This window comes from Myxocyprinus asiaticus, chromosome 46 (genome assembly GCF_019703515.2).
Source record: "Myxocyprinus asiaticus isolate MX2 ecotype Aquarium Trade chromosome 46, UBuf_Myxa_2, whole genome shotgun sequence".
Classification (NCBI taxonomy): Eukaryota; Metazoa; Chordata; class Actinopteri; order Cypriniformes; family Catostomidae; genus Myxocyprinus; species Myxocyprinus asiaticus.
The window spans coordinates 4,035,681-4,062,979 of NC_059389.1; the positions used below are offsets into that span (position 1 = coordinate 4,035,681).

Genomic DNA, 27,299 nt, shown 5'->3' on the forward strand with positions numbered 1-27,299 from the left:
AGGTTAAACTTAAAGGGATAGTTCACCCAAAAATAAAAATTCAGTCCTTGTTTACTCACCCTTGTGTTGTTATAACCCTATATGACTTTCTTTCTTTTTCTTTACACAAAGGGAGAAATTGTGAAAAATGTTGTGTTTAGTGATGTCATACAATGGCAGTTTATGGTGATCACCTCTTCAAGCTTCAAAAGAACACAAAAGTATAATTCAGGAGTCTAATAAATTATTCCATGAGACTCATGATTGTTATGAAAGTATACGATAAGATTTGGTGAGAAACAAACTGAAATCGAATGTATTATTTAGTGAAAATGTTCACTGACCGTTGATCTCCTGTGCGTGTTCATGATAGGGCACGAGAGCAACAGTTCACGCAGTGCCCTCACAACATTGGGGCGTTCAAGTGAAAACGATTGTTTTGTTTATCTAAATACAGGTTAACCACAGCTATAGTGGCAACAGAACACAACACAGCTGCACACAAAAAAAGAACAGAACTTACTAGACATGTCTGAAGAGTTTGTAGTCGAAGTGTTGATGCATTTCTATGTCCAGCCTTATTTTGTTGGCTTATGTTGTAATTCTCCTCGGAGCTGGTTGGTTTGGTTCATGGCTCACAACTCTGTTATGAAGGATTTTATAAAATGTCTATGGAAGAAATGAATGGGGAAAATACTCCCAGAACCCAGGTGGCTGAACGCAACACTGCCCGCCCACTTTTTCAGCCGTGTCGGTTCTGGAAATATTTTCCCCATTCATTTCTTCCATAGACTTAAAAAAAAAAAAATCCTTCATAAAAGAGTTGTGAGCCATGAACCAAACCAACCAACTCCGAGGTACAAACCTTGATTTAAAGCAAAAAAGGATTTGAAAATCGGATTAAAAGACAAAGGTACAACACTGTGTACTTCTCATCTTTCATGAGGGCACGAACTACAATCCCATGAAGCATTGCAAATGACGTAATCTGATAAAAACAGATGGAAATAAAATATTTTAAGTTTATTGCTAAATATTCCAATATGTACAAATATATAAGTAGTTTAAGGGTGAAGGGAGACCGACTGGATTACGTCATTCACTGTGAGAGCTCACAGTTTCGCGGGTTTCGTTGGTTGCGGTTCTCTGATTGGTGGGTCTTTCTCTGCTGTATTCTGGGTAATGTAGTTGTTCACAAGGAATTCTACAATCAAACGTGATTTTAAATAATTAAGTAGAAATAACGCGGACTGATGGCTTCCACAGAAGCATATACCATCGGCAAACAACCTCGAAGCTTACGGTAGGTGTGTCTTTAAAGATTTATGAGTTATTATTGAAAAATCAATTCGACTATGGAAAAAATGAATGGGATTTTTTACTTCCGGGAACCAGACGGTTGCGCTCTATTGTAAGGGGAAATTTTTCTCTGGTCGGAATACGGTTATCTGCCTCGTCAGACAAATTTAACTGGGGCTCGTGCCCATTAATTTGAGGTGTCTAGATACTTTTGGTCACATAGTGTATTGTTATTATTTTAGGTGTATTCTTCTGATGATTCAGACAGAACCACTCCCGCCCCTATATTTCATTCATTACGGTAAGCGAGTCCTCGCGACGTTGCCATGGGAGACGCGGCATCGCACGTGCTCTGTGGCTCGTGTTATGAACAGGTCATTTAATATCACGGGAAATCAGGACGATTTTATGATTCAGACGGATTCCAGGATACTTCAGGGACAAAAATACTGCAGTCTCATACGGGTAAGACGCGTTAATAAATATGGTGTATGCTTTGTCTGTTTGGTTAGCAGTTAGCAGGTTAGCTGGTTTAATCTCCTGTAGATCAGAATAATCAAGCACCTCATATGACTTTTAGAATTAAAAATTCTCCCTCTTTTCAGGATTAAAGCTGTTATTCATTTAACAATGTGTTGATAGATAGATAATATATGTATAGACAGACTGATTATTCAATATTGTAAATAGATAGATAGAGATCTTTGATCACCATCTCATGTTGAGCATATTAATCATAGTCAGTTTTGAAAGATTTTAGATTTCATACAGGGCTGGATTGGATTGAGTCTGTGAAACAACAACTAATCTCTTTCTCTCTGTCATTATACACAACCTGCCCACATCCAACACACCAGTGCTGTTGCATACTGTAGTTATTCTATTGTGAAAGTCACAAATGATAAGAGAATCTGTTGTTTTTACACAGTAATCTCTTTGTTTAGAGTCTGTGGACAGAGATTAGACAGGACAAGAACGTCTCAGCTCCCTCTGCACTCAGTGATATTAAACTGTAATCCCCTGAGTAACCTCTGTCTGCTGCTCTTCCTAGATAACACCTTGAATAACACACAGCGAAAGACTATGACTCACAGCACACTTTCTCAAGAGTCCGTATAAACTTTCTCCAGATGGCTTGAAAGGTGATTAGATAGATTAAACTGAACGATTAATATTATAGATAGATAGACAGACAGATAGAACATTCAATATGATAGACAGATGGACAGACAGACAGACAGACAGATAGATAGATAGATAGAACATTCAATATGACAGACAGACAGACAGATAGATAGACAGACAGATAGATAGATAGACAGACAGATTGAACGTTCAATATGATAGACAGACGGACAGACAGATAGAACATTCAATATGATAGACAGACAGACAGAATGTTCAATATGATAGATACATAGATAGACAGATAGATAGAACGTTTAATATGATAGACAGACAGACAGACAGACAGATAGATAGAACGTTCAATATGATAGACAGACAGACAGACAGATAGATAGAACGTTCAATATGATAGACAGACAGACAGACAGATAGATAGAACGTTCAATATGATAGACAGACAGACAGACAGATAGATAGAACGTTCAATATGATAGACAGACAGACAGACAGATAGATAGAACGTTCAATATGATAGACAGACAGACAGACAGATAGATAGAACGTTCAATATGATAGACAGACAGACAGACAGATAGATAGAACGTTCAATATGATAGACAGACAGACAGACAGATAGAACGTTCAATATGACAGACAGACAGACAGACAGATAGAACGTTCAATATGATAGACAGACGGACGAACAGACAGATAGAACGTTCAATATGATAGACACACAGACAGATAGAACATTCAATATGATAGACAGATAGATAGACAGACAGACAGACAGATCAATATGACGACAGATGGATGGACAGACAGATAGATAGAACGTTCAATATGTTAGACAGACAGACAGATAGATAGAACGTTCAATATGACAGATAGACAGACAGATAGATAGATAGACAGACAGATAGATAGAACGTTCAATATGATAGACGGATGGACAGACAGACAGATAGAACGTTCAATATGTTAGAACGTTCAATATGACAGATAGACAGACAGATAGATAGACAGATAGATAAACAAATAGACAGATAGACAGACAGATAGATGGATAGACAGACAGATAGATAGACAGACACGTTCAGTATGATAGATAGATAGACAGACAGACAGACAGATAGATAGACAGATATAGATAGATAGATAGAATGTTCAAAATGACAGACAGACAGATAGATAGACAGATAGATAGATGATAGATAGACAGACAGATAGATAGATAGATGATAGACAGACAGATATAGATAGATGATAGATAGACAGATAGATGATAGATAGACAGATAGATAGACAGACAGATAGATAGATAGATGATAGACAGACAGATATAGATAGATGATAGATAGACAGATAGATGATAGATAGACAGATAGATAGACAGACAGATAGATAGACAGATGATAGATAGACAGACATACAGACAGATAGATAGAGACAGACAGACAGACAGATAGATAGATAGAGACAGACAGACAGACATAGATAGATGATAGATAGACAGATAGATAGACATACAGACATATAGACAGATAGATAGACAGACAGACAGATAGATAGATAGATGATAGATAGACAGACATACAGACAGATAGAGACAGACAGACAGACAGATAGATAGATAGACAGATAGATAGATGATAGATAGACAGACATACAGATAGATAGAGAGACAGACAGACAGATAGATAGATAGACATACAGACAGATAGATAGACATACAGACAGATAGATAGATAGATAGATAGATCCAGAAATAATAATAGCCACAATATTTAGAAGCGTTGGCACTCCTAATAACATGTAATATTTAACCTCCACAAACGGACATGAAAGTTCTCTATAGGCCACATGATGAGGGAAACCAGCAGACTTCTGAGACATCAGTATGATATCCACTAATGCTGCATGATTGATTGAATTAAGATTAAAATCACAATATGGACTTGAGCGATTACTAAACCTTAAAAAAAGCTGCGTTTTAAAATATTAATTAATAAGGTTTTCTTCCTTTGGTTAAAACGTTTTATTTTTCCATGATGTGGTTGACATTTCTGTGAACTGCCCAAAATATGCATAGTATGAATTTGTAATGTTCTGTCATATACAGTACAAACATGTAAAATGTGAGTACAAAGTACAAAAGAAATTGTTTTTAAATCAATCATCATGTTATCACTTATTTCTTCTTTTTATCTTCTATTTATTTTTCACTGTGACTCTCTTAAAAAGTTCATGTGTTCAACAGATCCAATCCATGTTCAATGAAAATTATTTCTTGTTAGAACAGTGAAAAAAAAGCTTTTTACCTCTTTGTACATGTTTTAAGTATAATTCCAAAGTAAAACCGTGATCTGATGACAAAATAAGATAAGTGGCAATATATCGGTATCAGCCAAAAATGTTCATATTGACGTATCCCTGATAGATAGACAGACAAACAGAGACACATTATATCAATTGATTTTAAACAGTTCTGTCTTCCCTACAGGTGCAACATGGCTGAAGATCTACAATATGTGGAAACGCTCTTATGAGGAATCCTGCGCTCTCAAAAGAACACTTAATATTTATCTAAAGATCCTCAGGTTTACTCCTCTTTTAATCCAGCATGGCTGACGCCTGGATCAAACAGTCTACGCAACAGTTCCAGGAATTATCCTTGATATCTTTCTGTTTTTCATGGAGAAGCAGGAAATAAGATGGAATTTCCTCCCTGTGCTTTTCATATAGTCACTACGAGATAATCTTGCTGTCTGATGTGTGTTCTATAGAGGAGTGCTGTGGCACCGCTGTGTGCTAGTTTATTCTGGAGTTACCCATCTTTGTGAGTTCTTGTCTGGGTCGAGGAGGTCCAGTTCGCTGCAGAAATGCTCCAGACTAATAACTACTCGCTGGTGTTGCTGATCCAGCTAGCACTGCTGACCTTTGACCTGTTCGTCAACTCCTTCAGTGAACTCCTTAGGGCTGCACCGGTCATCCAGCTAGTGCTGTTCATGTGAGTTTTTATATACTGTATGTCTGTGAAATAATCACTACTTCTGGACGGACAAGTGTATACACAATCTGCCGTGGCATTATTTAAATACATTTTTTCTATGCCAGTCTATAGGTTTGGGAAACATGAACCAATTCTTGTTCGGAACTGGTTCCATTAAAAAAAAAAAAAAATACCGTAACTGTTTGATTTTCATGACTTTTGGTTCTGTTAACGGTTCTCGCACGTTCATATTTTCGCCGATGTGAACCAGATTACTCTGACAGTGTTTCCTGCTGCGCAATTCAGCGGCAGCGCTGCCCCCAATGAATCCGCAGCGGGAAACACGCAGCACGTCCAGTGTAGTCCGATTCCCTAAACGAATGCCGGTTCTTTTTAGTGAATCAAAAACACTTAATACATTGAATGAAATTTATGCCTCTAAATAGTCTGCAAACATGCCTTTTAAAAGAACTGTATCAAATATATTTTTGATTTGTTATATCTGCAATAAGAATTGCATCTCTTATTTCCAAATAATTCTTCCTCAAAAGTACTGAAAGAATTGCTAAGAGGAATTGGAACCGGAATCGTTAAATTCCTTACGATTCCCATCCCTACCAGTGTAAGATTGTGGTATAATGTATGTATGTATGTATATATATATATATATATATATATATATATATATATATATATATATATATAAACACCCTAAATGACATTTAAAAACAAAGAGCATATTTTATACACAGTGGTAATTAGGAATGCACCAATAAATTAATATTATTATTTTTAATTTTTTTCCCCAATTTGGAATGCCCAATTCCCAATGCGCTCTTAGTTCTCGTGGTGGCGTAGTGACTCGCCTCAATCCAAGTGGCGGAGGACAAATCTCAGTTGCCTTCGCATCTGAGACGTCAATCCGCGCATCTTATCACGTGGCTTGTTGAGTGCGTTACCACGGAGACACAGTGCATGTGGAGGCTTCACGCTATTCTCCGCAGCAACCACGCACAACTCACCACACACCCCACTGAGAGAGAGAACCACATTATAGCGACCACGAGGAGGTTACCCCATGTGACTCTACCCTCCCTAGCAACCGGGCCAATTTGGTTGCTTAGGAGACCTGGCTGGAGTCACTCAGCACGCCCTGGGATTCAAACTCACGACACCAGGGGTGGTACATATATTCATTTTTGACCAATACCGATTTTAACGTAAATCTATAAGCCAACACTGGCTCATTGGATGTTTTTTTTGTTTTTGGCACCATTCGGGGGAAACTCTAGAGACTGTTGTGTGTGAAAATCCCAGGAGATCAACAGTTACAGAAATACTCAAACCAGCCCATCTGGCACCAACAATCATGCCACAGTCCAAATCACTGAGATCACATTTTATGCATTGCACTGCTGCCACACGATTGGCTGATCAGAGAATTGCATGAATAAGTAGGTGTACAGGTGTTAGCGCTCGGTGAGTTTAAATAATACAGAGGAAGTAAAGACACATAAGTCCATTTTAAAATCGATTTAAGAAAAGACTTCACCAGACTTTATGCGGTTAGTCAGAAGTCTGGCTAAGTAAGACTGTAGTTCTAATGCCACGTCCACAATAATAATATGCTTTTGATTGAAAAAGAATTGATTTGGCTATGTTTTCCTCTCTCATCCACTCTGGAAAGACGTTTTCCCCGCAGAAACAGAAACTTTCGAAAACGACACATGGAGAACAATGACGTCAGAAACGGAAAACAAAGTTTTCAACCGAAAACTTGTCTAACGCGTCTTTGTTTACATCTGCGATTTTCCATAGTTTTTCTATGTACATTTTTGCTAGACAGGCGTTTTCAACCGTTGTGCCACATCCAGTTTTTTTTTTTAGCGTCTAGTGCAGGAACAGCACGCTTTTTAGATGCTGTGTAAGGTAAAAAAAGAATGTCGACTTTTAAAAGCACGTCTTGAGACACTTGCGTTCTGTTATATGCGCTGTGTCTAGCTTTTATTAGAGCAAAAACGCATTGGGTCTGAAAAGCCCGTTAATATGTTTTAATTTGAAAGCACATTCATTTTGCTATGTTTATGTCTCTCATCCACACCGGAATGGTGTTTTCCTCCACCAAAAACAGATTTTTGAAAATGCTCTCTAGTACCGCTTACTTTGGAAAACAATGGCGTTAGGAAACAGAAAACATTCTGTTTTTACCCGAAAACATATTGAGGGCCGTATACACTGAACTAATGTTTGTCTGTCCATCTGCACTCCGTATGATACGTATGGTTATGTAGAGTGTTTTCGAAACGCTCCGTTTGAAGTGGAGAAAAATGTCCATTACAGTGTGGATGAGTTAATGTGAGAAAATCTATGTTTTTTCAAACGAAAACGTTTTGGTATGGATGTGGCCTTACTGAGCAAGTAAACTACTACAGTATATCGCACAATCGAACAAAAACAACAGGCAAAACAGTATAGATTCAGGCCACGTCCACACTAATACGTTTTCATTTGAGAACGCATTCATTTCGCTAGTTGCCATTTTCTTCCACTTTAAACAAAGCGTTTTGTAAACGCTCTCCATTACCGAATACTTTAGAAAACAATTATTGGCACATCCCTAATTGAAACATGTAAGTCTTTGTAAACTGATGTTATGTAGGCTGGGGGAAAAAAAGACACATTTTTATTAACCATCTGCTCTTTCTCTTTCTGCAGAATCCAGGACATTGGTATCCTGTTTAACGTAATCATCATTCTTCTCATGATGTTTAACACATACGTGTTTCAGGTGGGACTGGTGTCCCTGTTACTGGAGCGATTCAGAGCACTGCTCATGCTGTCCGCACTTTACCTGACTTTCAGCATCTGCTTTCACTGTTGGGTCATGGTGTGTACACAAACACATATATGTATAATATAGAACTAAAAAAAATTGTTAATTTGGGGTTGGGCCTGGGTAGCTCAGTGGTAAAAGACGCTGGCTATCACCCCTGGAGTTCGCTAGTTCGAATCCCAGGGTGTGCTGAGTGACTCCAGCCAGGTCTCCTAAGCAACCAAATTGGCCCGGTTGCAAGGGAGGGTAGGTAACCTCCTCGTGGTCGCTATAATGTGGTTCTCGCTCTCGGTGGGGCGCGTGGTGAGTTGTGCGTGGATGCCGCGGAGAATAGCGTGAAGCCTCTACACGCGCTATGTCTCCGTGGCACTCAACAAGCCACGTGATAAGATGCGCAGGTTGACGGTCTCAGACGCGGAGGCAACTGGGATTTGCCCTCCGTCACCCGGACTGAGGCGAATCACTACGTGACCACGAGGACTTAAAAAGCACATTGGGAATTCCAAATTGGGTAAAAAAAAAAAAAAATGAAATTGTTAATATAGAGTCCAAATATGATCCTGTACAGATCAGTTCTTAAGGCCAAAACACTCTACGCAACTAATCATATGCGTGGGCCGGTTGAACGTGCGTTCTTGTGTTACCGTGGCGGGAACAAACCACAGTACCTTCTTGACTTTAACTTGCCCAGCAATATTCTTTTCAAACTGTTTCTTCACCATGTCAGTAGTTGACTTTAAAGAGAAAACTCACTGTTGAAGCGGTCAGTTCGATCTAATCTCGCTATAGCACCCCTTGTGGCAACATTGAGAATGCAGCGCATATTTGCATTGCGTTATGAATTGTGGTCCGACACATTTTGAAACATAACTACGCACAAAATCGAATCGTCTGCCTTCACGTACTTGCGTAGAATATTTTTTGGCCTTAAAAATTTTCCGAATAATAGAAGTCATTTTTACGTACTGCTTTTTTTTCCGTCAGAACCTGAGGTGGATGGAGTCCAATCGTTTCGTATGGACGGATGGTTTGCAGGTTCTCTTTGTCTTCCATAGACTGGGTAAGCCAGCATGTGTCAGCCAAACCTTGAATTGGATTTCACACAGAGGTCACGCTTAATCTCGTCAAGAACCTCTCAATCCCTTTCTGCATGTTAAGAGATATATAACCTCTCTTCTAATAAGAGAAAATGTGTTATCTATCTTCTCTACTGGACATTTCTAATGTTTTGATGCTTGATCAATAGGAGCATGTAAAATTCCCAACATATTTGTATTCAGTTGTTGGTTATAAATATCATTTTTAAAAACGAAATAACTGTGTGTTGGTTTTGTGTATCCCCAGCTGCTGTGTTGTACTACTACTTCTACAAACGCACAACCGAGTACCTGGGAGACCCCAGACTTTACGAAGATTCCCCGTGGCTACGCGACGCGTTCGCTAGAGCGAGACAGTGAGCTCAGATAGTGAGAAACTACTGAAACTTAAGCCAAAATGGAGATATTACAGTGTGGTACAAGAAAAACATTACTGACGACAGTTAACATCAAAGAAATGACTTGTTTTTCAAATTCTTTGAATAATGACCAGGAATTTCAAGAAAACTAAATACATGCTTTGAGCAGGAAAAAAAAGACTGATAAAAAACTGCTGAACTGCAAAGGAAAAAGCCTCTGAGCAGAAGAGCAAATGGAGATTTAATCCCATCTCTGAAATAACTCATGTTGAGGTCAACAAGAAATTGGTGTGACCATTGGATGTCAAGGTGAAAACTGTAATTTGAATTTCTTTAAACCTCATCAAGCAGTTTTAATACAGGTATTGTCTTTTTATAGATGACAGCATGTGTTTCTCTTGCATACACAGACGTTTGTAGCTATTTTTCTGACCAAGTTCTTGGCTTTTCCAAGTTAAGTCTTTACAATCACTTTGAAGCTGAAATGTGCCACTAGTGCACCTTATAAATTGCAAAATAATGACTGTTTATTACACTCCCCCAATCTGCCATTGGTCAGTCTAGCAGGTAGCTCCACCCTAAACTCACACCATTGGTTGAGCCAATGTTGTTATATCTGGGCTAGTTACAGTGGTTTGATTGTACAGACGACCCAAGAAAGGTTTCATAAACTTCAGTTTGCCTTTTGAGAAGTGGAGTTGGATTTGGTTGGAGGAATCACCATTGTTTTTATAGTTTAATTTTATATGTTTCAACAAGTTTTTAACATTTTGTTTGTAAATGTGTATTTTCAGCAAACTACTCAAATTTTACGGATGTCGGCAAAGCGTAAACAAAGTGCCTCATTGTAAAGTCATTACGGAAAGCAAATAAACTGCGCAGTTGCGACAGCGACTGTGCACTTGTACGCTGTAATCATTTTCTTTTTCTGGCAAATATTGTACATCTATTTTGTGTCGTTGCTGACATTATAATAAAATCTTCCATTGGACTGATTTGCGCATGCTTGTATGGCAAGCCGAATTGACTTTTAATCGTGCAGTATGTGAATTATAGATATCAACAAATTCAATTTTCACTAGTAAAAATGCTAATTTTCGATATCAGTAATTACATTTGCGATAGTAAAAACTTTAATTCTAGATAAAAAAATAGTCATTGTGGAAATACATTTTTAACTAGTACAAACTCGAATTCTCAATTTCTGTAATTGTATTTTATAGTAGAATTTCAAAATGATCAGTCATTCACTCCTATTCGAAGCACAACTACAGATATCTAACGTTTATTTCTTACTAGTTGAAATTCCAGTTTCACATATCAACTATGCAGTTCTTACTAGTAAAAATTTAAATGTTTTATATCTGTAAATTGGTTTTCACTAGTTATAATTAAATTGTTGATATCAGGAATTAAATTTTTACTACTAACAATGTAATTATATCAACAATGATAATTTTTACTACTAATAAGTACATAGGTGATATGTGAAATTGGAATTCCAACTAGTACAAAATTATTATAGATACATCTGTAATTGTGTTTTAAATAGGAATGAATGGCAGATAATTTTAAAATCTACTAGTAAAAATGCAGTTAAAGCTATATATATATATATATATATATATACACATTTTTTTTGTGGCTTTTCCTAGTTTAAATTGAATTTAAATTATGTAATTTATGATTTCAAGAATTAATGTTTTTACTTGTGCAAATGTAACTACTGAAATCAACTATTACTAGTAGTAATTCCATTCCTGATATCAATAATTAGCATTTTAACTAGTGAAAATTGAATATTATTATTCATGCATGATACATGCACATGCATGTTGAACATGAAACAACTATACATTTACCGGTACTCCAATCAAAATTGTTCTAGAATCATTATGGTGCATTCTCACTGTAGTGGTTCATAGTTGCAGGTTATTTCACGGCTTGAGCTTAGAGACAGACGGGGATGTTTACGATAACAGACTGTTCTATTCTGATCTCTCAGATTAAGTTGGGATTGGGATTTTACGCACCACAAACAGCCTACAGGACATAAATAGCACACAGAGCCAACTCACCCCTCTTATTGTGTGTGTAACCATGAGGAACTCACGAAGTAGATGTTTTAGGAAAGGTTGGTCTTTTTTAGCTATGTCTTTATTCATTGTTTTGTTATATATTGTTGAGGGTCAGGACCTCTATAACAGAACTCAATGGGCCTACAGTCAGACACTTACAATGATTAAATGGGGCCAATCCGTTAATGTTAAAATACACACTGTTTCAGACACAAGACATAAAACAATATTGTGTTTACATGATTTTAGTGTGAGAAAATCACTTTCTAACCTTTTCTGTGTAGATATATCCAATTTTACAACTTTGTTGCCATGATGACATAACACCGTAAACCCTAAAACAATGATTTAAACAACTTTAAATCTCAAATAATACACAATATAAAGTTTCAACAGAACAATTAATAGAAGTACTTTTATAAAATTATAAGCTTCACATTTCTGCCTTTAAAACTTCCAAAAATTGGACCCATTGACTTCCATTGTAAGTGTCTCAATGTAACCTAAATTTGAGTTGTTTTTTTTAAGACAAGGAGAGACGTCTAAATTAATTTTTGTGGTAATTACAATTATGCTACAAATGCGGTCGATTGAGCTTAACTTGTATTGAACCCAGGATATTCCTTTAAAAAATACTCCTGCTTTTTAATATGATATATTCTGATCAAATTAATGGTCCCCAATAAATAGCTTCAATGTATTTAACTACTTTTTCAAAAGGGTAACGTGTAGCTTGACAAGATGCAGTTTCAAAGTGAGGTTCATTATAGATGAAAGTTAAAATAAGGAAAATTAGTACGATTTCCAATAATAATAAATCCATATGGACTCAACATTTCCAGAGAAAAAGAACAAAAATATAATTCTAAGGAAGGAAAATGTATGCATTCGCAATAATACAATAAAATGAAAGCACAGAACCATTTTTGGTTTTCTAACAAAAACAGATTTTATTGGTGAAATATTAACCCACAATCCCGCCATTTTGCCAGTGCAAACTCCACCCCAGATTCCAGCACTCGTCCTCGGAACGCTCGGATCAACCCGGAATGTTTAGCTGTACATGCCGTCTCTTTTTTCCTCAACCTGACAAACACAAGATATCATGAATACTCGCTTTAAAAGGACAAATGTTTCATTTACAACACTGCAAATATAAGTTAAAAACAAATGACTTTCTATCAACTTCAATGAGTATAAAATCAATTTATCAAACTTTACAGCTAGACTACTGAAACAGTAAAACAAACAGCTAAATTGATTGAATGCTGATAGAGATTTTGACCCAGTTCATGCTGTAGATACTCACTTTCAGATGTAAATGCCGACCCAGAGTAAAAGGAACAGAACGCCAAAGCCCATGAAGAGTGACGCGACCAGAGAGATGAGCAGCTCTTTGTACACATCTCGTGTGTACTTTGTGGACGTGACTTCATATCTGATAAAGCGTTAAAGATGCAAATCTAAACTTCTTTTAAGGCTCACGTTTTCACAAGACGCCTGATGAGATTAAAAAATGTAATTCTGTGATTCGTTAAACAGAAATGTAACTTTGAGAGACCCTGTTTACACCTGGTATGAGCATCCGTCTCAGGTGATCCAACATGAACATGCAGTGAGGTCACGAAACCCAGTAGTCCCCCAAAAATGGTCACTGGAGACGCCTTTGGGACAGATAATACCAAGGACTTAGTTCACAGGTTTAAGCTCTCTGGAAAACACGTTTGAAGGATACACGAAGAACCAGGCTGTGAAGAACATGCCGATGGCCAGCAGCACTACAGTGAGATGAGGGAACACCGCCGGATTCACCGGGCTGGTGTATCTCGTCATGGCTTCCAACTCCTGCACAAAACACATACAGCACAAAGAATACCATGAATTTACCCGTCTACACTGATCAAACATCAGACAACTTAAAGCCAGAGATTATTTAGCAGAGACAGGCCACTTCTATTTAAATTAATGGGAGAAATTGGAACGCTCAACCAAAAAGCTCAGAGCGCCCAACAGTTAATGGATATAGAAAGGAAGTCCCACCTTACAGGTAAAAGAGCCAATCACCTTTTAGATAGACATCACCTGTCAATCAACTCTAGAATGCAAAGGCGCATTAGCTATACAAGCCGGGAAAATTGCATGTTTTAGCGTAATGTGATGTAAAGAAGCACCATTTATGATACCAGTGTTGTCAGATTTTATTGCTGATTTGAACTCTGTTCTTTGATCGTAATCTTGACCAACTGTTTTGGAGATTTCGGTCTTTTCCCATTCAAGTAGATAGGAGCTGCACTGGCATGACTGGAAATAACCTTCCGAGAGCGTTCCAAACATGCCCGACAGTGGACTGACTCGCTATAAAGACTTTAAGCAGATCAAAAGCTTTTGTGGGTTTGTTTACATTTGTGATTTTTGATTGTCCGCTGAGCAAAAACTGTACGTCCAATCATTACGAAAAGACACAGCCCCCTATTCCAGAATAGTCTGAAGGTCTGTACCAATTTTGGTGGATCTAGCGTGAAATCTCTAGGAGGAATTAATGTTCTACATTTTGGTCTCATTTTAAGGATTTTGAAAAAAGCTATTATTTTCTCTTCATCAAGAGTACTTATTTAAACGAGACAAACACAAGACAAATAAACATTTAATTTACACAATATGTAGTCAAAATTCAAATTAAAACAGAAAATATTGGAACTGACAAGACAAAAATCTGTTGATTTATAGGCCTGTCCGATATACAGACATAATATTATACACTGTCTGGCCAAAAAATAAGTCGCCGTTTGGATTTAAATAATGGTTATTATCTGGGGTTGCTTCAATTGTTCAGGTCTAGACTCAGCAATGTTATGTAGGAATAAAATGAAGTCAGCTGACTACCTGAATGTACTGAATGACCAGGTTATCCCATCAATGGATATTTTCTTCCCTGACGGTACGGACATATTCCAGGACATCAATGCCAAGATTCATCACGCTCAAATTGTGAAAGAGAGGTTCAGGGAGCATGAGGAATCATTTTCACACATGAATTGACCACCACACAGTCCTGACCTTAACCCCATTGAAAGTCTTTGGGATGTGCTGGAGAAGACTTTATGGAGTGGTTCGACTCTCCCGTCATCAATACAAGATCTCGGCCAAACATTAATGCAACTCTGGACGGAAATAAATGTTGTGACATTGCATAAGGTAGTCAAAACAATGCCACGATGAATGCACACCATAATCAGAGCTAAAGGCGGTATTGACGGTACTGAGTCGAACCACTCTGTAAAGTCTCCAGCACATCCCAAAGACTTTCAATGGGGTTAAGGTCAGGACTCTGTGGTGGTCAATTCATGTGTGAAAATGATTCCTCATGCTCCCTGAACCACTCTTTCACAATTTGAGCGTGATGAATCTTGGTTTTGTTGTCCTGGAATATGCCTGTGCTGTCAGTGAAGAAAAATCCATTGATGGGATAACCTGGTCATTCAGTATATTCAGGTAGTCAGCTGACTTCATTTTATTACTGCATAACTAGACCTGACCAATTGAAGCAAAATCAAATCATAACTATATGATAATTATTTAAATCCAAACGGCAACTTATTTTGTGGCCAGACAGTGTGTGTGTGTGTGTGTGTGTGTATATATATATATATATATATATATATATATATATATATTAACAAATATTAAAGTCATATATAAACTCTGAGTACAACTGAACGCTGATGACACGAACAAAGCAGATACAAACTAACTGCAGTCTGGATATAGCTGTTAGTTAAACATTTCTATCTGTACAGACTTTGTATAAAGCTTGTACAACATGCAAATGTATGTCTAAGTTTAATATCTGTGCGAATAGTGCAAAACAGTGAATCATATAACTGAGGCTCACAGCTAATGCTGTCAAACTGCAGCTTTTACACAACGTTACAAAACACGAGCGGCAAAAACGAATTACTACACACTTTATTTGACATCTAAATTAGTATTTGGACATTCAGACGTTTAATAAATATAATACATGGATGTATAAACAGGTGAATTTACCATCGTGTGACAGGAAGAGAGAAGAATCTGTCCGACCGGAAAAGAGCAGGAACAGCCACGTAAGTGCAGCGTGACCGGAAAAGGAGGAACTGATAATAGAAAACAAAATAAAAGTCCTCTAGCTAGCTAGATAGATAGACAGACAGACAGATAGACAGAAAGACAGACAGATAGACAGAAAGACATACAGACAAACAGATACATAGACACAGACAGATAGATAGACAGACAGATAGACAGACAGACAAATAGATAGATAGACAGAAAGACAGACAGATAGATGATAGATAGATAGATAGAAAGACAGAAAGATAGACAAAGACAGACACATAGATAGACAGATAGACACAGACAGACAGAAAGACAGACAAATAGATAGATAGATAATAGATAGACAGACAGACACAGATAGATACAGAAAGACAGACACATAGATAGATAGATAGACAGATAGACACAGACAGACAAATAGATAGACAGACAGACAGATAGATAATAGATAGATAGACAGACAGATAGATAGACAGATAGAAAGACAGACATAAATAGACAGACAGATAGACAGACATAAATAGACAGACAGATAGACACAGACAGACAGATAGACAGACAGACACAGATAGACAGAAAGACATACAGACAGATAGACACAGACAGATAGATAGACAGACACAGACAGAAAAACAGACCAATAGATAGATAGACAGACAGATAGACAGAAAGACACATAGATAGATAGATAGACAGACAGATAGACACAGACAGACAAATAGATAGACAGATAGATAATAGACAGACAGATAGACAGATAGACAGAAAGACAGACAGACAGACAGGCAGATAGACACAAACAGACAGATAGTCAGACAGATAGACACAGACAGACAGAAAGACAGATAGATAGACAGACAGATAATAGATAGATAGACAGAAAGACAGACAGATAGATAAACAGACATACAGACAGAAAAACAGACCAATAGATAGACAGACATATAGACAGAAAGACATACAGACAGACAGATAGACACAGACAAACAGAAAGACAGACAAATAGATAGATAGACAGACAGATAGATGATAGACAGATAGATAGACAGAAAGATAGACAGAAATACAGACACATAGATAGATAGATAGACAGACAGACAAATAGATAGATAGTCAGACAGATAGATAATAGATAGATAAATAGATACAGACAGACACAGATAGACAGACACATAGATAGCCAGACAGACAGATAGACACAGAAAGATAGAGAGATAGATAGACAGACAGACAGATAGACACAGACAGATAGTCAGACAGAAAGACAAATAGATAGACAGACAGAAAGATAGACAGACAGATAATAGATAGATAGACAGATAGACAGAAAGATAGACAGACAGATAAATAATAGACAGAAAAACAGACAGAAAGACATAGACAGATAGATAGATCGACACAGACAGACAGAGAGATAGATAGATAGACATACAGATAGACACAGACAGACAGAAAAACAGACAAATAGATAGACAGTGAAGTTCAATTTCATTTAGTATCCAGAAAAAAACTTTTATTTAATTTATGCATCATACCTGCATGCATTTGTATTATGGCATCAGTACACATACATTTGAAAAAAGTGAAACATTATGCAGTCGAACTAAAAATGATTATGTATCAACATACAAAAGAGGCTTTCATAAAGCTTGAATAAAAGAATGGAACAGGGAACATGTTCTAGAAGATAAACACAAGAGTAAATGGACAATTTAGATTTTTTATATATATATATTTTAGTGCTTACTGGGCTTTAAGCCTTAAAGATAAACATAAGACAGACAACTGAAAAAAAAGAAGAAAAAAAGAAGAATATATATATATATATATATATATATATATATATATATATATATATATATATACACTGGCGGACAAAAGTTTGGAGTAATGTACAAATTTTGCTGTTTCAGAAGGAAAATGGTATTTTTATTCACCAAAGTGGCATTCAACTGATCACAAAGTATAGTCTGGACATTACTGATGTAAAAAACAGCACCATCACTACCTGAAAAAAAGTCATTTTTGATCAAATCTAGACAGCAGCCATCACTTCAACACCTTATCCTTGAGTAATCATGATAAATTGATCATTTGATACTAGAAAATCACTTGCCATTATATCAAACACAGCTGAAAGATATTTGGTTCATTAAATGAAGTTTAACGTTGTCTTTGTGTTTGTTTTTGAGTTGTCACAGCATGCAATAGACTGGCATGTCTTAAGGTCAATATTAGGTCAAAAATGGCAAAAAGGAAGCAGCTTTCTCTAGAAACTCATCAGTCAATCATTGTTTTGAGGAATGAAGGCTATACAATGCTTGAAATTGCCCAAAAAAACTGAAGATTTCAAAGGTGTACACTAAAGTCTACAAAGACAAAGGACAACTGGCTCTAACAAGGACAGAAAGAGATGTGGAAGGACAGATGTACAACTAAACAAGAGGATAAGTACATCAGAGTCTCTAGTTTGAGAAATAGACGCCTCATATGTCCTCAGCTGACAGCTTCATTGAATTCTACCCGCTCAACACCAGTTTCATGTAAAACAGTAAAGAGAAGACTCAGGGGTGCAGGACTTATGGGAAGAATTGCAAAGAAAAAGCCACTTTTGAAACAGAAAATCAAAAAGAAAAGGTTAGAGTGGGCAAAGAAACACAGATATTGGACAACAGATAATTGGAAAAGAGTGTTATGGATCTTAACCCCATTGAGCTTTTGTGGGATCAGCTAGACTGTAAGGTGCGTGAGAAGTGCCCGACAAGACAGACACATCTATGGCAAGTGCTACAGGAAGTGTGGGGTGAAATGTCACCTGAGTATCTGGACAAACTGACAGCTAGAATGTCAAGAATATGCAAAGCTGTCATTGCTGCACGTGGAGGATTTGTTGATGAGAACTCTTTGAAGTAGTTTAACATTTTTTTCAAATTGTAATAGTAATTTTTTACATTATTAATGTCCTGACTATACATTGTGATCAGTTGAATGCCACTTTGGTGAATAAAAGTACCAATATCTCTCCATAAGAGCAAAATCTGTACATTAATCCAAACTTTTGGCTGCCAGTGTATATGTATATATATACATATATATTTTGCCCCATTGGTGGTATCAAATTTTATACCACAGATTTACATCCAAATATCAACAAAAAACGTTTGTTGAAACATGTTTTAAATAAAACATGCTATGTTTTTCAATGTAAAGTGTTATGATTAATAAAGCACAAACCATAAATGTACAAAAATTACTTGTCATTAAAACTACCCATGATATGTCTGTAAAAGAGTGAAAAGAACAGAATGAAAGGATCATGGAAATATGAGTTATTACAAACTAACAATAAAAACCAAACTGCATTCTCACAAAAGCATGTAAAAGAAGTTTTATATATTACAGATCATTTTAACATTGTTTTAGATGCCACAGAAAACATAAGAAAACTATTTACAGTGCATAGCTTGGAAGTGCTTCCTCGTGTTTTCACGTTTTTTTAATTTTTAATTTTATTTTTTTTGGCTTTATTCAGATGTGGTGATGTTTTAAAAAAAAAAAAAAAACATATATAGATTTCAGATAATCATCACCATTTTTTTTTTTTTTTTTCGCTGTTTAAAACTCAAAATCATTATCCATTAGTGGTAAATTAGGAAAATTGTAATTTTAGTGCACAACATTTTCAAACACTTCTCTTTTTCGGTTCATAATTTCACCGTGAATACACAACTAACATAATCACATAACATCCAGCCTCACAACGACTTCATTATGGCTTACCTTATTGCTTAAAGTATTTCATAAAAATCTATGACATCAAAATGTTATTTATACAAGAATAAGAAACAGGCAAATACTAAAAAGTGAATCCAAATTTACATAGTGCTGGATTACAAAAAAAAAGACAAAATAAAGAAGGGAAACATTTTACAAAAAAAAAAAAGAGTAGAAATGACCATGAGAGTAAAGTAAATCTACTGAGTTCTGTTTAATGAAGCTGATAAGTTGTCTAACGAAGTATTTTAAGAGCTGTTTTGCCCTTTGAGCAACAGTGATTTAATGTCAACATGCCTGTTTACAATTAGAGTTAAGACAAATAATGTTCATAAAACTATACAAGATTATAATGCTACTGTATATATTGTTCCAAAGATGTATTTTGATGTATATATTGTATACTACATGCGGTAAATAGGCCTTCTAAGTATGCAAAGCATTGATAGAAATTGAAAGAATATACAGTGTAAAAGGAAGTTAGGAAAAGTAACGAATAAAGTAACATTGTTCAAACTCAATGTGAAATGGTTCCTGACATTTGTTATTGAGCGTATAGTTATCTAAAATGATGGTAACAATGATCCAGTGCTTTTGCCACAGTGTTTGACTTTCAAATCGAGATTTTTATTTCCAGTTTTTGCAAGCTAGAGAAATCCAGTGGTTTTATTTATGGTTTTACCCTTTTCTTGTTTAATTTTTGAGATGACCTGATATACAGTATTTACTACAGTAGCTAACTTTTCAATATGTTTACTTTCTATATCGTTTATGACTTATCTGTATCTCTTAATTGTAGTTGCCATTTTTTCCCGTTTTGGCTCCAGTGGACACATATATTTTGGCTGGACTCTACAGCAGAAATGACAAAACATGAGGTAAATAACACAATTTCTGTCTCATTAATTAATAATGAGCCTGTTGGTTCAGTTAAAGCCATTTCCAGTGTATATATAATCAATGACTAAAACAACCTAAAAATGTCCAACAACAACTGCAAAACATGATCACCTCACAACTACACACTAGTACCTGTTTATATTATATCTTGGCGAATCAAAAGACATTTAATATGTACTGTAAGTGTGTGTGTGTGTGTGTGTGTGTGTGTGTGTGTGTGGAAGGGTGTATATAAGCTGTAATATCTCAGCGAAACAAGGCTAAGTGATCTCTGAGTGCCGAAAACAAAAAATATTTTTGAAATATGCTAATTTTCCTCTCGCCTTGTACAAATATGCATATTAAAGAGCAAACAGAGATAAGACGTCTTTATCGGTCCACCCAGATATAACAGTCTCTGAATCTGGGGCGGCGATACGAGCAGACATACGAGAAGTAGAAATGCTGTAAAAGCTCTTTAGCATGTGGTTTGAATGTGGAAACTGTACTCAGTGAACTGGGGTGTAACGACATCTTCCTCTCCACTACATCCAGTTTTATTCTGTGAACAGAGAGGTTAAACAGTTAAATCACATACAATCAGGGTTAGTTTTTACATTTTTTTTTTTTTTTTTATCATAGTTTAACCTCTTCAGCTCTTTTCAAACTCAAATGTAAAAGCTCACCATTTACACATACAACCACCCCAAATAATTAAAAAAAGACTCCACTTATTTATAAATAATATTGTATATGTTTACAATCTTATGATGAATAGAATTTAAAAATAAATACATATTTTTGTTCTTGTCCAAACTTTGTAAGCATGTACATCTGGATCTGTTCACCCCGTCTCCCTCTAAAAAGTCTTATTTTATTCCACTAGATTGCAGCAAGTACTAGAATTTTTTTTTCCCCATCACATTCCATCACAAAATACAGATCTGAAATGTAGGTGGCGCTCTAACACATTTTAGCCCTCACAGATGTGCTTATCCATAGACATTCAGTCTAATTTTCAGTTCAAGCACCACCCTCATTGTTTCATTGAATATCTCGGCCTCTGAGTGGACTATAAGCTCAATCTAGCTGTCATTAGAAAGCTATTTTCAATGATTTGTTTTGCATGCTTTTCCTTTTGGATCACATATTTTGTTCTGGACATCTAAGATATAACACTGGATTATTAACCCAAGCAAACTCACAGACCAGTAAAAATGGCTAATTTTGAGGAAAACTGTCTAAGGTAAAAGCAGATATAAAATTTAAGCTATATGAGGCTTTCAGCAGCAGTGATCGCCGCATAAAAGAGATGTATGTATGTGATGACTTACAGAAATCATATTTCACTTTGTGATTCTTTTGAAAATCTTTCAAACTGTGGTATTAGGATAACAAAATTCTGTACAGTCGCATTCCTGAGAATGAGAGCTTTCATTTGATATACGACTTGTCCATTTAGGAGCTTTCTGAAAGACTTTTATATTCATATTAATATTTCTTCCACATGACCTCTAGGTGGCGCTGATTTGCGATGTTTTCACGTCGCAAATCAGTGTTGCCTTATTTTGTTATTTTATGTAATATAAATGCAGACGTGATGGTTATCTGAAAAGTTCAGATTCTAACTTTTCAAACAATACTACATATGTCTGACTTATGTATACGGATACTTTTTTAAGAACATTTTAAGCGCAATCTTTTTTCGTGACATGGCGCCCCCCTTTTGGAGAGGTTAATGTCTTTTAATTTAATCAATGAAAATAATGTGTGAAATGACAAAAGCATGTGTCAAACTGTAACAGACTAAACTTTAACCAAGCATTTAAACATTCTGAAACATGTATAAATATTTAAACATGCATCAAACATATACAAATAAACTAAATGTAACATGGGAAATCCTGAGGTTCTGAAATAATAGTATATAATGTGTAGATATATTAAACGATTAAAAATGGTAAAAGTTATGTCCATTTTGTTTACATATGAAAGAAATTCTCAGGTGAACTTTTAACTTGGTACATTACGAAAATATAGTCTTATTTTATGATTCGTTTTTCATCATTTTTGGTCACATTTGAGCTTTTTAGAAATATTGCAAATTGCATCAATAAATATGATGTCTTGAAATGACATTATCATATTGCATATACTGTAACATGTTTATTGCTTTCATGAATAATTTGTTCAACTTACAAGTGATGTGTAGAACACGTGGTAAAACGGTACTGTCTCTTTAAGAATAAAGAGAGTTCAGTGAGTGTCCCACAGAAATGTTTTGGTTGAGCACATATTAAAGAGAGTGACGTCATATGGCTTTATTATGGCACCCGTGCTTTGTGTGATTATGTGTGAATTAAATGTTGATTTTTTTATTGTTTTTGATAACAAAAAGGATATTAAAAGAGACATTATTCAATGACAAATTGAGTGTGGATCTCTGGACACACATTACACGGAACGAGTTAAACCAAACTTTTACTCTCAACACGCAGTGAAAGGATCTCAGTGCTGAACTTCTTTCTTCACTATATTACTCAATTATGGTAAGTGAAATATGAAGCTTTACTAGCCAGTGGCGAATCACAGACATTTTTAGTCGCATAGCGGAAAAAAATAGAAAAAGTCTTGACGTGGCTTACAGCAATACGGTCAAAGACCTTCTTCGGGCATTCTATCAATTTCTTTGAAGATTCTTCAAGTTGCAAGGGAGGTATATTACTCTTACAGTCTTGATTTACTCAAGAAGTTTTACAAATGATGCTGGTGATGCGCTCAACTGAACCACATAAGGTTAAAGGTGGTGGACATCCTCCTGTTGGAATGAACTGAACATTTTTTACACTAAAGCTTCATGTCAAACCATTTTTATTGACCTCTTGAATGGTTTGATTCACAAAAGAGCCTCACATGACAGCAAAAACATGCAATGACAGTAAATCATTATGTGTGTTCTAATTAGCTGTTATTTTCTGGCTTCACACAGCATTTTTGTTTTCTTCAAGAATTTCCCCCAGAATTGCACAAATTCTTTGATGCTGGAAATTTGTCATGTCTCGTCTGGTTATTACACTATAAAAAAGTAAGAGACGTCTGAGGTTCACTCACGGAGCGTGACACTTGGAAATGATAGGTGACCTCTTGGAACGGCATAACAGGAAGTGACCACAGGTGACTGGTTCCCTGTAAAACCAGAAAATTATGTATGTGACAAACGTAGACTTTTTAGGGAGAGAATTTATTTCTAAATTCTAAATTCAAATCAATAAGCTCACCACTGTGTAAGTGCTCCGCTCTAGTAATAAAGAAGCTTCTGGGTGATTTGGACAGAGGCGCCCCCTAGTGGCTCCACACTGCCATACCCGCACAACCTCAGAAGAGCTTTAAAAAGAACAAGAGATCTCAATGTTTCAAGTAGTGTGTTAGTACTGGTGGATCAGGTTTTTCCATCATTGTGGGGACCAAATGCACCGTGTGTGCTTGTACTTACATCATGTGTACAGTAACCTGTGACATAGATGAGTTTCTCTCACCACGCGGAAACATTGTGAAGCTACAAGCAAATAATACAAAACATCAATAATTAGCATGACACACATCAGATTTCTACATTTACCACTGATTAAACATCCCAACACAGAATTCACATGGGTAGTTTTAGCAATTTCCTAGGCCACGAACACACTAAAGTTTTTCATATGAAAACGTATTAATTTCGCTACGTTTTTGCCTTCCATACACACCGAGACGGTGTTTCTGTCCAGCAAAAATAGCACTTTTCAAAAACGCTCTCACAATTGGTTACATTTGAAAACGCTGTCTTTGCATTGTAGTGTGGACAAGAAATACAGAGATATCTGAAAATTATGACATATTTGTTGTCATGTGACACAGTCATGTGATCAATCCAACTCAAAACAATCAAGATGGAGGCCTATGTTGTAGCGCCGTTGTTGTACCAACTATTCACATGCATAATTTTGTTTAAGATAAATGTTACTTTGTACAAACTTCACATTGAATTCCTTCAAAGGCGACAGGGAGTTAACTTGGAATTGCTATCCGGCGTCGGAACATGAGGACAATTGCATTTCAGACTGTACATGGAAATGACGCAGGGCCACGCTTCTTACAAATTTTCACATGCGCAGTAAGGGGATTTAAATGTTTTCAGACATTTCATTGTGGACGAGCAACTTTTGGAAAATGTATGAAAACGGCAGTGTGGACGAAGAGCATTTCGAAAACGAAAACGCTGTTTTCAAATTTATTCAGTAACTATAGTTGAACTACAATATTTGTAGTAAAAACACTAACCATAAAATGTAACATTGTTTTACTATAGCAGCCATATTTTAACCGTGATATTCGTATTAAAGAAAAAGTAATAATACAGGAAAACCAAAACTACGCTTATGGTTATACTACAAATACCATAGTTGAACTATAGTTACCGTAGTAAAATGTTAATTTTTAAAAAAAGGTTAATTTACATAAGGGATGGATAAAGGTATTGTGAGGGAATGCAAAACTAATTGTGTGGGAACACAAAACTATTTCAGATGTTTTTTTTGTTTGTTTGTTTCTTAACGCCATGCCAGCTTCTATGGCTATTTTCAATGCGAAAACCAGGTTAAAATAGTAGGGGGAAAAACTAAAGTTGTTTAAGATCCATTTTTACTAAAAACTCTAAAATTACATTTGGATTGACAGGCACACATTATGTGTGTGATTTGTTCACTACCACAAAAACACACCTGCAGCTCTCAGGTGAGGAACAATCGAGTGTTCTCATCTCCTGATCTGTCTCGAGGATGTGTAGTTTGCTCAGACAGGCTGGTGGATTTCCATCTGCATGCAAAGCAAACAAAGTGCCATTAATACAAAGTAAACTCTGTAACTATGAAAGTTTTATGGGGTCCAAAAAGTCTGAGACCACAATGAAGATGTTTTTCATTTAAACCTTAAAGTTTAAGAAACCTTCATATTTTGAAACATTTTTAAGCACAAACATTTTAAACATTTAAAACAAAGAACAGTTATATTGTAAAATATTAAATATTCTGCACTATTTCTAGGTCATTCATTAAAGGTAAGCAAATTTGTGACACTGACCATGTTAACGCCGAAACTTTTCAATTAATCTTTTTACTCAAATTGTTATGCTAACAATATGATTTGAAATGCAATTTTTTATTTTATTAAATTATAGAAGAATGCAAATTAGAAGCAGAAGTGGTCTCAGACTTTTGGACCCCACTGTATATGTGGGTGTTTCCTTGTCCCAGAACTATCAATATTAAACTATGAAAATTAATTACAAAAATATATAACATGTTTGAAACTATGATAACCTAAACAAAGAGTGAAATAAATGAAAACAATTTAAATATTTATTGTGTGAAAATGAGTTCTATCAATTTGTCAAAAAATTATGACTGTCAATATTGTGCCTAATAAGTTTTTCTTTTTTTCAAAAGTTAGTGTACTTGTTTACCAAGTTGACAAAAATGTCAGTAAATAGCATGCTTGAGATGAAATACGATACAAGTGATGTTTGAAGGAAAAAAAGGTAAAGTAGAATATGTTTTACGCAAATTAAGCAAATATGAGTACCCTGTGTGTTTAAACTGCGTTGTCTTCTGGGCGGTGGCTGTTGTCCTCCAGGCATGCGTTTGGTGGCTCCGCTTAGTTCTGGTGGCTGAGGGGGCCGTTTGGATTTGTTAAAGAATAGAGGTGCAGATGTGTGACTCAGACGATTCTTATTCCGGCTGTCTTTGTCCAGCGGCCGCGACTTTGCCTTCTTGTTAATAGTGGCCTGGGTGGGGACAGCAGTGCTGGAGTCTGAGAGAGAAAAACGATACTGTATATAAACTTAATATAGATGGCGTGCAGCAATGTTTGAATGAGTTCTTTCACTATAAAAATAAATCAGCAATAACTGGTTTAAGAGCAGCCATGAGCAGCACAGAGCAGCTTTTGAGAACTCGAATAATATGACAAAAATTATTTTAATATATTGATTTACTGATTCATTCATGAAACTGATTCAATGATTCAGCTGTTGAAATCAACATTTTACTTCCGTAACACGACATATTTCAGAGTGAAACAAGATAAATATATAATTTGGAATTGATTGGATTGTGAAAAGTGGGCATTAGATACAAGAATGGAGTCAAAAGTGTATAAGTATCTATGTGTTGGTATGTGTATATATAGCAGTGCTGACAGTTGATTCTTCTTCTTTCGGCAGCTCCCTTTAGGGGTCGCCACAGTGGACCATCCGTGATCCGTATATTTGACTTGGCGTGCCGGATGCTCTTCCTGACTCTCACTCACCCAATTTTTTATGTGTTTATCCCCTATATCAATGACTGCATCATCACCCAAAACACAGAGTATGGGGCAAAACGAAACCTGAGTGCCCAACACGTCACATATAAAACTCTGAACCTTCAACCAAAATTCCTGGATCTCAACATACTACCAAAAAACATGGTCTGTGTCTCCATCCTCTGACTGGCATCACCAGCAGGTGGGCGTGTCTTTAAGACCAAGCCTATACAATCTACAGGGGGTCCAATAGAATCTATGTAAAATCTTGAATTGCATAAGGTGCACCCTTGCATCTCTAGATACAGACTTGACGTTTTTTTGAATCCTAGCCCACAGTCCCTCCTCCAATACCAAGCTGAAATTTTCTCCCATAATCTCTTGATAGAAGTTAAAGCTCCATCTGAATTAGTAGGGAGTAATACACTGATGCCTCATGACCTT

At 36.1% G+C, this 27,299-nt stretch overlaps 3 protein-coding genes across 8 annotated transcripts in view; 1 reads left to right on the forward strand and 2 right to left on the reverse strand.

Annotated features, from left to right (window-relative positions):
- Positions 1 to 858: 858 nt before the first annotated feature.
- LOC127436147 (transmembrane protein 138-like) lies at positions 859 to 10,678 on the forward strand. Of its 2 annotated transcripts, none has more exons than XM_051690099.1 (5): positions 859 to 1,743; positions 4,910 to 5,416; positions 8,114 to 8,285; positions 9,216 to 9,291; positions 9,576 to 10,678. In XM_051690099.1, the coding sequence occupies exons 2-5, from the start codon at positions 5,289 to 5,291 to the stop codon at positions 9,686 to 9,688; spliced, it is 489 nt and encodes a 162-aa protein (XP_051546059.1). In that variant the 5' UTR covers positions 859 to 1,743; positions 4,910 to 5,288; the 3' UTR covers positions 9,689 to 10,678. The 2 variants fall into 2 exon arrangements, with proteins under 2 accessions (XP_051546059.1, XP_051546060.1); XM_051690100.1 differs by lacking the exon at positions 859 to 1,743 and adding an exon at positions 2,329 to 2,420.
- A 2,010-nt stretch (positions 10,679 to 12,688) lies between these two features.
- Positions 12,689 to 15,925, reverse strand: tmem258 (transmembrane protein 258). Its single transcript, XM_051689737.1, has 4 exons — positions 15,813 to 15,925; positions 13,501 to 13,610; positions 13,075 to 13,203; positions 12,689 to 12,851 (listed from the first exon to the last, which is right to left on the reverse strand). The coding sequence occupies exons 1-3, from the start codon at positions 15,813 to 15,815 to the stop codon at positions 13,077 to 13,079; spliced, it is 240 nt and encodes a 79-aa protein (XP_051545697.1). The 5' UTR covers positions 15,816 to 15,925; the 3' UTR covers positions 12,689 to 12,851; positions 13,075 to 13,076.
- Positions 15,926 to 17,810: 1,885 nt separating this feature from the next.
- LOC127436164 (myelin regulatory factor-like) overlaps positions 17,811 to 27,299 on the reverse strand; it is a 70,896-nt gene continuing 61,407 nt past the window's right edge. For all 5 annotated transcript variants that reach the window (XM_051690154.1, XM_051690157.1, XM_051690156.1 and 2 more), the window contains 6 exons: positions 26,136 to 26,363; positions 25,277 to 25,370; positions 24,010 to 24,072; positions 23,795 to 23,900; positions 23,628 to 23,702; positions 17,811 to 21,078 (listed from right to left, as the gene is read on the reverse strand). In XM_051690154.1, coding sequence (XP_051546114.1) covers positions 20,995 to 21,078; positions 23,628 to 23,702; positions 23,795 to 23,900; positions 24,010 to 24,072; positions 25,277 to 25,370; positions 26,136 to 26,363 — 650 coding nt within the window. In that variant the 3' untranslated portion in view covers positions 17,811 to 20,994. The remainder of the gene's footprint in view (positions 21,079 to 23,627; positions 23,703 to 23,794; positions 23,901 to 24,009; positions 24,073 to 25,276; positions 25,371 to 26,135; positions 26,364 to 27,299) is intronic.

Excerpts from the sequence above, each read along its gene's own strand:
- LOC127436147 (XM_051690099.1), top strand. The coding sequence starts at position 5,289 with ATGCTCCAGACTAATAACTACTCGCTGGTGTTGCTGATCCAGCTAGCA. Across the intron at positions 5,417-8,113 it reads ATCCAGCTAGTGCTGTTCAT|AATCCAGGACATTGGTATCC; the intron begins GTGAGTTTTTAT and ends CTCTTTCTGCAG. Across the intron at positions 8,286-9,215 it reads GCTTTCACTGTTGGGTCATG|AACCTGAGGTGGATGGAGTC; the intron begins GTGTGTACACAA and ends TTTTTCCGTCAG.
- tmem258 (XM_051689737.1), bottom strand. Across the intron at positions 13,204-13,500 it reads TTCACAGCCTGGTTCTTCGT|ATATGAAGTCACGTCCACAA; the intron begins GTATCCTTCAAA and ends ACGCTTTATCAG.